Source organism: Aotus nancymaae, unplaced genomic scaffold (assembly GCF_030222135.1).
Source record: "Aotus nancymaae isolate 86718 unplaced genomic scaffold, 86718_ANA_hifiasm-v0.15.2.pri h1tg000057l, whole genome shotgun sequence".
NCBI lineage: Eukaryota > Metazoa > Chordata > Mammalia > Primates > Aotidae > Aotus > Aotus nancymaae.
Genome location: NW_026988471.1, coordinates 31,344,336 through 31,357,183, shown reverse-complemented (window position 1 = coordinate 31,357,183; position 12,848 = coordinate 31,344,336). Strand labels below are relative to the sequence as shown.

The window sequence follows — 12,848 nt, the reverse complement described above, 5'->3', positions numbered from 1 at the left end:
AAGAGAATAAGACTGCGTCCCCCAAAAAATAAATAAATGAAGAATAAAATAAAATTTAAAAAGAAATGTTTCTTAAAGAAACATTGTTTTTAACTGTTTTATTTCCATGGCTACACATAAAACATGCTACTCCATAAAAATGAATGTATTTCTTTTTACAATGCACCTACAACTTACATATGTAAATTCACAGCAATTTTTAATGCAGATGTCTTTCCTAAATCCTTTTACAGTGCATCCCCAAGCAAATGACATTTGGGCCAGGTTCCCTCACAACTAAATCTAGCATAGTGTACCCCTTTTCATGTAAGTTTTAACTTTATCAATAAATTTTATTTATGTAAGTTACACATGGCTACAAAAAATAAAGCTGAAGACCCATGTCAATTTTAAAATCTAATCCCTGTAATCGCCAATCCCACCTCCAGGAAACTGCCATTATAAATTTAAGTGATAAATTTCTAAAATATTTTTATGTTTACATACATAAATGTAATATAGAAAATATATGATGTGGAAGTGTGTGAAAAAAAATTTTTTAAAGAAAATACAGGGTCTTAAATATTTGGTATCACTGTGCATGACATATATACATTTTATCACATATTTAATCATCAATCATTCTATTAATACAAAAGATTTCTTGATACAATGACATACTTAAAAGTTACTGAGGGTGATTAATAGAGATCTTACTGTTCATTCCCTTTCACTGCTGGACCACAGTCTATTACATGAACATATCACATTCTACTTGGCTTTTCCCCTCCTGATGGGCATTTAAGAGGATTCCGATTTTTAACTGCAGTGACCACCCATTTTATGCTTCTGTGCATACAAGAGCAATTAACTCCCTAGAGTAGGTAAACAGAAGTGGAATTGCCAGGTACTAGGGTATGGTCCTTTTTTTTTTTTTTTAATAAGAACTGAGGCTTTGCTTCAGCAAAGTAGCTTTTTTTTTCTTTAATAATTGCTTACAGATTCTCTCTTTTTTTTTTAAATATATATTTTATTGTGTTTTAGGTTTTGGGGTACATGTGAAGAACATGCAAGATTGTTGCATAGGTACATACATGGCAATGTGGTTTGCTGCCTTCCTCCCCATCACCTATATCTGACATTTCTCCCCATGTTATCCCTCCCCAACTCCCCACCCCCCGTTGTCCCTCCCCTAGTTTCCCCCCACACACACCAGTTTGTGATGCTCCCCTCCCCGTGTCCATGTGTTCTCATTGTTCAACACCCACCTATGAGTGAGAACATTCGGTGTTTGATTTTCTGTTCTTGTGGTCCATTTTTTTATGTTTTTAACTTTAACCTCCCTCCAAAGTAACTCTATCAACTTGCACAGTCAAAATATGAGTCCAATTCGCCCTTTCAAATTTTTCCTTTCCCCCTTTAGAATTCAGAAGGTGCCTGGGCTAACTAGCCTCCATCAATTCTCTTCCCCTCCTACCCATTTGGAGGACTGGCCCAAGGCATTCAGAGACCCCATCAACTTCCTGAGTGTTTGAGGAATCCCAAATGCTGGTGCAGAGAAGAGGTAAAACCCCTGAATAAATATATTTATTAAAATGGTGTATATATATATACATATATATAGACATATATAAAGATGGGCTTCTATGGGGAAAGACAATTCCAAACAGAAACTCAAATTAGATTGAAAATTGCTCATACAATAGGTCCTCCTCTTATCCACAGCATCAGTCTTTTTTTTTGAAACAGAGTTTCACTTTTTTAAATTTTATATATATATATATATTTTTTTTTTTAGACAAGGTTTCACCATGTTGGTCAGACTGGTCTTGAACTCCTGAGGTAATCCACCGCCTCAGCCTCCCAAAGTGCTAGGATTACAGGCGTGAGCCACCAAGCCTGGCCAGAACTCTTGTTGCCCAAGCTGGAGTACAATGGCGCAATCTTGGCTCACTGCAATCTTTGCCTCCCAGATTCAAGCGATTCTCCTGCCTCAGCCTCTCGAGTGGCTGAGATTACAGGCGCAGACCACCACGCCCAGCTAATTTTTTCTACTTTTAGTAGAGATGGAGTTTCACCATATTGGCCAGGCTAGTCTTGAGCTCCTGACTTCAGGTGATCCACCTGCCTCAGCCTCCCAAAGTGCTGGTATTACAGGCGTGAGCCACTGTGCCCAGCCCACAGCTTCACTCTCTATGGTTTCAGTTACTCATGGTCAACTATGGTCCCAAATTAGGTAAGTACAGTACTGTAAGATATTTTGAGAGAGAAAAACATAAGACAGATCGACCACAGTCACAGAACTTTTATTACAGTATATTGTTAAAATTGTTCAATTTTATTAGTAGTTATTGTTATTAATCTCTTTTGGTGCTTTATTTATAAATTATACTTTATCATAGGTTATGGATGTATAGGGAAAAAATATAGTGTGTATATATATACATACACACATATATAGTATAGTGTATATATGTGTATGTATGTATATATACATACACTATATTTTACATATATATGTATGTATGTGTGTGTGTGTGTGTGTGTGTGTGTGTGTGTGTGTGTGTGTGGTTCAGTACTAGCTGCTGTTCAGGTATCCAGTTGAGTCCTGGAATGTATGCCCTGTGAATAAGGAGGACTACTATATTCAACTCTCTGCCTACAGATAGATGCAACTTGAATTTTTCACACAGTATTTTTCAATCTGAACTCCATAGGTACACTGCAATACATTTTAGCAAGTTTACCCCATGTACATCAGCTGATTTAACAGAGACTTCAAAATAATTTTAATACAAAATAAGCAACATATCCTAAAACCAAAACTTGGTTCTATCACTTACTAGTCATATGTCCTTCAGCAAATTTCAGTTCTTCATTTTAAAATGGGATAGTAATTCCTATCTCATAGAGTGACTGTAAGATTAAACTGGAGAATATTCAGTTCCCTCCTATACAATGGAGGTTACACAGTACCTACTTCACAGGGAAACATGAGAATTAAATGAGTCAAAAATATATAAAGTGTTCAGAATGGTACCTGGTATACCATCTTATATAAATATTTGCCATAATAATACACTATTATGTATATTAATAAAGCTTCAGAATAGTTACTTGTAAAATTGAAGTTTCAATACATGATCTTCACAGGTTCTAAATTTTTATGCACTAATAGATTCAGAGACATCAGAGAGTCCCAATTTAAAATTACTTCAAAATTAGAAAGGTATACTATAAGGCTCTCCTCCATGGATTCCCTATTGACAATTTGCTCTCAATAGACCAAGATTCAACTGTTAAAGCTCATGTTGCAGTTCACTTTACCATAGCTTTCTGGTTTTCAGTTAGAGCATGATTCTATTGTTTGGTACTTCTCACGTGTACAAATTTTAGGAAGTCAAACTTAGAGACACTATATGTCAAGTGGTATGACAGAGTATAAACAGGACTATCTCATTCTCAGGACAATGACAAAAATATAGGTGGCAAAAAGGCAAAAAATTATTCTTAAGCAGAAAAGTACAATTTAGAAGCATATTTACATGACCGGCTTAGCCTATTATGCCCAGAAATATCAAGACTCACCAAGGTTCATCAGTAGGTTCCCAACAAACAAGGCATACACTACAAGTAAAACACATGGCTCTATCATCTCCAGATGAGGCAGGCTGCAAAATCATAAAGAAAAGACACAGAAAGGGTAAATCGTTATTAAAATAGCTTTATAATAAAAGTTTTATTTTTAAAAGTTCATAATTTTAAGTAAAATTATATACTGAAAATCAGAAAATTAGCCTATATTAGGTACCAACAATACACTGAAACCTCCAAATATTTATGAATTGCCTGCATTATTTGAAAATTCAGAAAATGACCACTAAATCAAAGAAAGATACACATATATGCAATCACTCATCTAGTACTTTTCTAATTGCTATACTAAAGTATCTGAAATATAAGACGACAAAGAGTCTAACTGGGTGTTTGTTTTGTTTTTTAAAAAGACAGAGTCTCACTCTGTCACTCAGGCTAGAGTGCAATGGCACAATCATAGCTCACTACACCCCTGAACTCCTGGACACAAGCGATCCTCCAACCTCAGCCTCCCAAGCAGCTGGGACTACAAGGATGTTCTAATGACACCCAGCAAATTCTGCTATTTTTTGTAGAGACAGGGTCTCACTACAGTACCCAGGCTGGTCTTAAACTCCTGGGCTTAAGTGCTCCTCCCACCTTGGCCTCCCTAATTGCTGGGATTACAAATGTGAGCAAGCCACTGCACGAGCCAATGGGTTAATTATTAATACTAAATCCCATACAACTATACAAGAAGGGCAAGTAAAAAGGGAAAGCAAACTAGTCAATCTAATTCACGTAATCTACAATCTAATTCATATAACATGGGGCAAAATGCTACATATTTTTCAATTCAAGGGCCAGGCACAATTTATATATGTGTATACACACACACACACACACACACACACAAAATTTGCAAAACCTGAACAGAACTATACCTGAAAAATAATATTAATATTTGTGAACATTTATAGATGCAAAATTATTATGCATTTTAGAAGATTACAAATAATCAGCCCCTAACATTTCCTAGAATCACAGGATTTTAGGGAAGCTATTACTTGATCTCTTTGCAAAGACAAGAGTATCATGAACAGTAACTCAACAGAAAAAACTATTACTTAACAGAGACTCTTAGAAAATTACACCAAATTAAAAGAAACATGATAAATTGCTAGAAAAATGGTCCACATTCAATCCTTAATTTAGGGAAATGATTTCTGTGATTCTAATATTAACCAGTCTCCAAACTTACCTATCTGGAAATCTGACAAACATTGAATAAAATATTCACATATGTATGGTTTTCTGGTTTAATTTTAGTTCAGGTATTCAGAATACTTGGAGATAACGAAGGAATAATCAATCTTCAGAGTCTAAATGACAGTTACTCTAAATGTACTTCAAAATTTACTTGAATTATTAATTTAGGCCAGGTGCGGTGGCTTACACTTGTAATCACAGTACATTAGAAGGTTAAGGCAGGCAAACTGCCTGAGCCCAGAAGTTTGAAATCAGCTTAGGCAACATAGTGAAATCTCATCTCTACAGAATTAACTGGGCATGGGGGCACATGCCTGTAATCCCAGCTACTTGAGGGGCTGAGGTAGGACGATCACTTGGGCCGGGAGGCTGAGGCTGCAGTGAGCTGTAATCATGTCACTGCATTAAACCTTGGGTAACAAAGCAAGACCCTATCCCAAATAAATGAATAAAGTTAAATAAGCATGCTTTATTTAAATTGACATATAAGTATTAGATTTCTTAGATTCTTTTAGCAGTGGCAAAACAACGGTAATAGAAGTTTCCTATTAAATAACATATTACATCTAGCTAAAATCATTTTTCTTAACTTCCCTCTAGTTCAGCAAAGTTTTTTATAATGTCCCATTCTCATGCCTCTGTATCATGTTAATCCTTATACTTTGTACCCTCCTCTTTTCCTCTATAAAACTATGACTATTTTTCTTGACTAATTCTTCCTCTACCTATGCAACTTAATCAGTTCTTCAATATGCAGATATTGAAGTTTCAATGTACTACCTGTAACACTGCTTCTGTAGTTATCCAGTATATGGGTAATTTGTATCCCAACTAAAATGAGAATTTTGAAACTGTAAAACTGCTTTTATTCCATTGCCCTAAGCATCTACTAACTGTGTTATGAATGCAGACCTCAAACACTGGAAATAAACATGCATCAAAAGAGAAGACTTGTCAAAAGCCAAATCTGAAGATTTGTTGATTTTATAAAAAAAATTATGACGTGGCATGGTGGTTCACACTTATAATCCCAACACTTTGGGAGGTTGAGGAGTGTGGATCTCTTGAGCCCAGGAGTTTGAAACCAGTCTGGGCAACACCGGAAACCCTGTCTCTACAAAAAAAAAAAAAAAAAAAAAAAAAAAAATTAGGTTGATGCAAAAGTTAGCCAGGTCCAGTGGCACACACCTGTAGTCTCCGCTACTCAGGGAGGCTGAGGCGGACGAATTACCTGTGCCTGGGGAGGTGAGGCTGCACTGAGTGGTGATAGTGCTGCTGTACTCCAGGGTGGGCAACAGAGTGAGACCCTGTCTCAAAAACAAAAACAAAAAATAATTTTCTAAAAAAAGTTGTATCTAATGTGAAAGAAAATACTCAGTTGTTAATTACTTAAAAAAACTTTTTCCTGGCCAGGCACAGTGGCTTATGCCTGTAATCCCAGTACTTTGGGAGGCCAAGGCAGGCAAGTCACCTGAGGTCAGGAGTTTGAGACCAGCATGGCCAACATATTGAAACCCCATCTCTATTAAAAATACAAAAATTAGCCAGGCGTGATGGTACACACCTGTAATCCCAACTACTAAGGAGGCTAAGGCAGGAGAACTGCTTGAACGTGAGACGCAGAGGTTGCAGTGAGCTGACATCGTGGCACTGCACTCCAGTTCGGGCGAATAAAACAGGCATACATGCATACAAGCAACCATGCAACCAAGTTGCATAAAATAAATTTCTGAAAAAGTAAAAAAAATGCTGATAATTTTGCTGAAGGCTACAAAGGCATACTGAAAAAAGGTTTTTTTTTATTATATTCTTTTTTTACCTGATGATAAAATCCAGCTTGAGCCATGGGATCTGGTTGTGCCCACCTGTAGCCTACATGAGGCCATGAGGTAAATGTCTCCCGTCTGTTAGCTTCACTGTACATCAATGATCTAAAAGTAAACATACTTTATGTAATTGAAGTTAGGCATCAAATCACACTGAAACTTCTATTTAACAATGCAGAAAAAAAAATTTACTGGGTTATCAACAAAAACTGGAAATGGTCTGATGATCAAGTTCAATTATTTAAACTAAAAATGGTAAGTTTTAGGAATTTCCCTTAAACAGAAAGGGAAAGAGAAAACCTGATTGGTGGCTGCAGTTGATAAACAATTCCAGGGGTAGATTACATATGATTTCATATTAAAATATATCAGCTCACTAAGAGTCAAACTATAACAGAAAGTACCAAAGTAATTTTTTAAAGGACCATAGTAAACTTAAGAAAAGTCCAAAAGATTTTAAGAAAGGATGGATAAGCAAAGCTTATTTATCCTAACACAAGTTGCAACTGATAATAGAAAAAGAGAAAGTGGTAAGGTCATGACTAACAGGAAAATACTCTTCTAAATTCTTCCCTTAAATTAGCACATGATTTCCTATAAAATTGCTAGTTAACATTAGGTTTACTCATAGTTGTATTCAGATTTTTAAACAAATAGTTGCTGGGTTAGAAAAGCAACTATTATATAAAATTTTATAAAATTTTCAGGCTGGCTACGGTGGCTCACCCCTGTAATCCCAACACTTTGGGAGGCTGAGATGGGCAAATCACGAGGTCAGAAGATCAAGACCATCATCCTGGCTAACACGGTGAAACCCCATCTCTACTAAAAAAAAATACAAAAAATTAGCCAGGCGGGTGTCATGCACCTGTAGTCCCAGCTACTCAGGAGGCTGAGGCAGGAGAATCCCTTGAACCCGGGAGGCAGAGGTTGCAGTGAGCAGAGATCGTACCATTGCACTCCAGCCTGGTCGACAGAGCAAGACTCCGTCTCAAAAAGAAAGCATTCTCAGTTCCACATTATATATATCTTAGGATCTGTCTTAGAACAGAAGACCTATCTCTTTTCGTTATATTACCCAACAAAACAGCAGTAGCATCCAATAGACCCTAACTCAAACCTTTAACAGACCTAAATTCATCAAAGCCCGCCTAGGCTCCTAGATTCAGTTTTAATAAAACAAACACCACTGACTATATCGAAATTAGTATTTTGGGACATTTGAACACTTCTAAAAATACTGAATATCCTATCTAATAGCTGCATTTCCTAAAATATAACATTTACCATAGCTTCCACTGATTTCTTTAGAAACACTGAAACTGTTTGCAAAGAAAATAGCTCTGCAGAGCTGACTCTTTTATAATCTCAAAATAGGCACAGATCTCAGATAAGAAGCACTTTTTCTAATTACATATTTTTCTTTTTTTCCCATCTCAGACATATCCTAAAGAATATTTTAATGACAGCCATAGCACATATCACCAGATAATATGATTAAAAATGATAGTCTGCATTTTGCCCAAAAGATAGAGATTACTACTATAGAATATAAAAATTCTTCCCAATTGTTAATACAACTAACAAAAGTTATATACATAACAACAAAATCAGTTAACTAAGAAAAACAGGGCAAGTGATTAAGCAAAAATCAGTTTACCAAAAGATAAATTAATAAATATTGCTACTGGACTAGAAGAGCCATACTAAAATAATATACTTTTAAAATGAATTCATTCAGCAGTGCCTTTGATAACATCAGCACATACTATTTATAAATGTACTTCAGAAAGATGCTTCGGAAGTTACAAGTCACATCCAATGAAAATGTAAAAATATAAATATACAGCTAGGCATGGTGGTTCACACCTGTAATCCCGGCACTCTGGGAGACCAAGGCAGGTAAATCATCTGAGGTCGGGAGTTTCAGACCATCCTGGCCAACATGGTGAAACCCTATCTCTACTAAAAATACAAAAAATTAGCCATGCATGGTGGTGGACACCTGTAATTCCAGCTACTCGAGATGCTGAGGCAGAAGAATCTCCTGAGCCTGGGAGGCAGAGGTTGCAGTGAGCTGAGATTGCACCACAACACTCTAGCCTGGGCAACAAGAACGAAACTCTGTCTCAAAAAAAAAAACACTGCATGAGAAGGCAAACAAAAATCTAATCAAAACTGCTGGGTATTATTTCAATATAGCATTTCTAAACCTTGGTACTTTTAATAAGAATTTCATTAATGTCATTTCAAACAGCAAATCATTTAAGTTTTTAAATCAATGTGTTACTGGCTTTTTAATTAGTTGTACACAAAACAGGCATTCAAAAACTCTACTGGGCGGGGCACAGTGGCTCACGTCTGTAATCCTAGCACTTTGGGAGGCTGAGGCGGGTGGATCACGAGGTCAAGAGATCGAGACCATCCTGGTCAACATGGTGAAACCCCATCTATACTAAAAATACAAAAAATCAGCTGGGCGTGGTGGCGCGTGCCTGTAATCCCAGCTACTCAGGAGGCTGAGGCAGGAGAATTGCTTGAACCCAGGAGGCGGAGGTTGCGGTGAGCCGAGATCGCGCCATTGCACTCCAGCCTGGGTAACAAGAGCGAAACTCCGTCTCAAAAAAAACTACAAACAAAAACAAAAACTCTACTGAAGAAAACGATGGTTAAGGTATGATTTTTGTAATACTGTTTTAATCCATCGCGAGGAGCATAAAAACATGTTAACTCAAAATTACTCCAATTTTTTTTAAACTCTTCTTTTTCCTTAATTGTAAAACAATAGACAGCGCTTTCCTTATACTCACATTTGGGCATGGTTTTTAAGTTAGGCAAAATCTATCTCAAAGGTCACAAAATGTCTTCAATGGAAAAATAGTTATTATTCACTGAATATAATAATTTTAATTTGACTAAAATATTTACTAACCAAGTTCTCAGCTGGAATTTTCAAAATGTGGCTTTATAATCCCTTCAAATATCTTTAGCGTACTAAAAAATAGTGTTTAAAAATAGCAATTCGAGTAGTAGTTTACTTTAAATCTGGTTTTTAGATTCTAATTCATATTGAACTTTTTTTAATTTCAAAATCAGGCTAGAAATTTTGAAATTTTTAAAAATCATAACCGGATTTTCTAGTTATTTTTGTTTAATGCAAAAACTAATCAATTCTATCTCACTGTTACCTTTCTTTGTAAGCAAGGTTCGTACCTGTCTACAGAACGGCCTGGCCCCACTCCAAGTTCTGGACGTGCACTAGGTAAGAGGTAAGACAATCTGTCCATCACTGAGGACGCCACAGGTAAGGCAGCAACATTTTGATTTATTTTCTTGAGTTCATTTACAATGGCACTGGCAATGGACTTCAACACATGATGAGGAAGATGAAATGTAACTGTGGCCCACTGAAAGAAAATGGGAGTATAAGCAAATGTACTCAACAGTTTTAACCAAAATCATAACTTAACCATTATCAAATAAAGAACTACTCATCAGTTTCAAGTCAGTTTTCTCCATTAATTTATCATCTAAAGCAGAAACTTGCAATCAGTTATAAAAAAATAATAAAATCTCTTACAAGAGCCAAGATACGGAAACAACCTAAGTATCCATCAATGGGTGACTGGGTAAAGAAAATGTGCAGTAAAGGCTACGTGCGGTGGCTCACACCTATAATCCCAACACTTTGGGAGGCCAAGATGGATGAACAGCTTGAGACCAGGAGTTCAAGACCAACCTGGGCAACATAACAAGATCCTGTCTGCAGAAAAAATATAAAAATTAGCTGGGCATGGTGATATGCACCTGTGGTCCTAGCTACCAGGGACAATGAGGCAGGAGAATCACTTAAGCCTGGGAGGTTGAAGCTACAGTGAGCCATGACAGTGCCACTGCACTTCAGCCTGGGCAACAAAGCAAGACCCTATTTTAGGAAAAAAAAAAAAAGGAGATGTGGACTATCATATGGACTTTTAAAAGGAAATTCTGACGTTTGCAACATGGATTAACCTAAAGGACATTTTGCTCAGCAATACAAACCAGGCACAGAAAGACAAATACTACGTCATCTCGCTTATATGTAAAATCTAAAAAAGTTGAACTCGCCAGGCTCAGTGGCTCACACCTGTAATCCCAGCACTTTGAGAGGCCAAGGCAGGTGAATCACCTGAGGTCAGGAGTTCAAGACCAGCCTGGCCAAAATGGCGAAACTCCGAATGGCGAAACTCCATCTCTACTAAAAATACAAAAATCAGCCAGGTGTAGTGGCGGGCGCCTGTAATCCTTGTTACTCAGGAGGTGAGGCAGGAGAAGCACTTGAACCCAGGAGGTGGAGGTTGCAGTGAGCTGAGATCATGCCACTGCACTCCGGCCTGGGAGACAGAGCGAGTCTTGGTCTCAAAAAATAAAAAAGAAAAAGAAAAAGAAAAAGTTGAATGAACTCATGATGAAGCAGAGCAGAATGGTGATTACCAGAGGCTACAGGGTGGGAAGGAGATTAGGAAAGGGGAGCTGTTAGTCACAGAGTACAAAGCTTCACTTAGGAGGAATTAGTTTTAGTGATCTGGTGACTACAGTTACTAATCATGTATTGTGTATCTCAAAATCGCTAAAAGAATACATTTTAAACATGCTCAACACAAATGGTAAGTAGGTGAGTTGACAGATATGTTAATTAGCTTAATTTAATCTTTCTATAATGCATACATAAATTACAACATCATATGTACCCCATAAATATATACAATTATTTGTCAACGAAAATTTAAAATAAATTTTTTTTAAATGAAACTTCAACTACCCTGGAAAAGATAGTTCAGAACCAGACAGTAACACACATTTTTACATATATCACCACAAATTAAGGACAACTAAAATCATCTGTCATTTTTCCTATTCATCCAGCACAATGCTAAGCACAAAGCAGGCACTCAAGTACCTCCATTCATAAGAATACAGACAATTACCATTACTGGGGTATATGAGGATTTAGTTCAGCTTAGCAGATGCATGTTTTTGTTGCTGTTGTCACCATAATCCAGCAATAGCAAATAAAAACATAGGCCTTATAGTCACAGATCTGGATTCTGAACCCAGCTTCACCATCAACAATATTCAATAAATGTTAGCCATGATTAATGTAATATTATAAAAATTATCGAAGTTAGACCGAAAAAATACTAAGTAATATTCTCCCAGAGAAATAAGTCTATAACGTAATTTCATCTTTATATCCTGTCCCCAATTCACCCATGAATGGTTTCTACACTCTAGGCAGCCTAGCAGATTATGATTTATCTATATAATATTGGAAAAACTTGTGGCCAAACACGTCTTGATTTGCTAAAAAAAAAAAAAGAAAAGAAAAGAAAAGAAAATCAAAAAAAAAAAGAGAGAATAAAAACTTCTAGACTTAATTAATCTATTCATAGATCAGAGCTTTGTATTGAAAGGGAGGATGACTCCCCTTGAGAAAGGATCCTATAATGCCCCGACTATATACAGGACTATAAATCATACTCCAAACCTTCCCTCAAAAAGACCTATGGGCATTCACTACAGTGACTGTGCATGGGGTAAAAGATCTTTCAGACATTACAAAAAAATGGCACTTAACTGACCTAAAACATCACCGTGGTCCATGAAAGAAGGCAACTAGGATGGTCAAGCGATTAACAGAGTTTTGGCTCAAAGCTGTCTCAGAGAGTTCTATGGGTCTGCAAGTCCTTTTTGTATAATAGTTACTTCCCCAAGTTCCTGACTGAATAATGTAAAATGAGCAACTAAAAAAAATCCCCAGATTAACTCTCCGCTCTCTCTGTGGACCAGAAATACAGAAAACGCCAAGTATAAGCCCCTAGAACTTTCCTTCTCTAAAAAGATATTAAACCAAAGTAATGCTACATTCCTGAAGAAATTTTTTAGATTAATGCCACTGTAAAAGATTTGACGCTGGGCACAGTGCCTCACAGCTATAATCCTAGCACTTTGTGAAGCTAAGAATGGAGGTTCGTTTGAGCTTATAAGTTTGAGACTATCCTGGTCAACATAGCAAGACCTCATCTCTACTAAAAAACAATAGACAGGTGTGATGGCATGCACCCGTCATCCCAGCTACTCAGGAGGCTGAGGTGGGAAAATCACTTGAGGCCAGGAGGGCAAGTCTACAGTGAGCTGAAATCACACCACTGTACTCCA

The 12,848-nt window shown here is 36.8% G+C and overlaps 1 protein-coding gene across 10 annotated transcripts in view; it reads right to left on the bottom strand.

The window, feature by feature from the left end:
• The window catches only part of BIRC6 (baculoviral IAP repeat containing 6), a 259,855-nt gene that overhangs the window by 208,556 nt on the left and 38,451 nt on the right, over positions 1-12,848 (bottom strand). For 6 of the 10 annotated variants that reach the window (XR_001111187.2, XM_012475395.3, XM_012475394.3 and 3 more), the window contains exons 1-3: positions 9,864-10,038; positions 6,644-6,755; positions 3,568-3,650 (exon numbers count right to left, since the gene is read on the bottom strand). Coding sequence is in view for 9 of the 10 variants with exons in the window: in XM_012475395.3 (XP_012330818.2) it covers positions 3,568-3,650; positions 6,644-6,755; positions 9,864-9,937 (269 nt within the window). In the remaining variant the exon portion in view is untranslated. Of the gene's footprint in view, positions 1-3,567; positions 3,651-6,643; positions 6,756-9,863; positions 10,058-12,848 lie in introns of those variants that run through there. The other 4 variants (XM_012475391.2, XM_012475389.3, XM_012475390.3 and 1 more) reach the window with 1 other exon arrangement.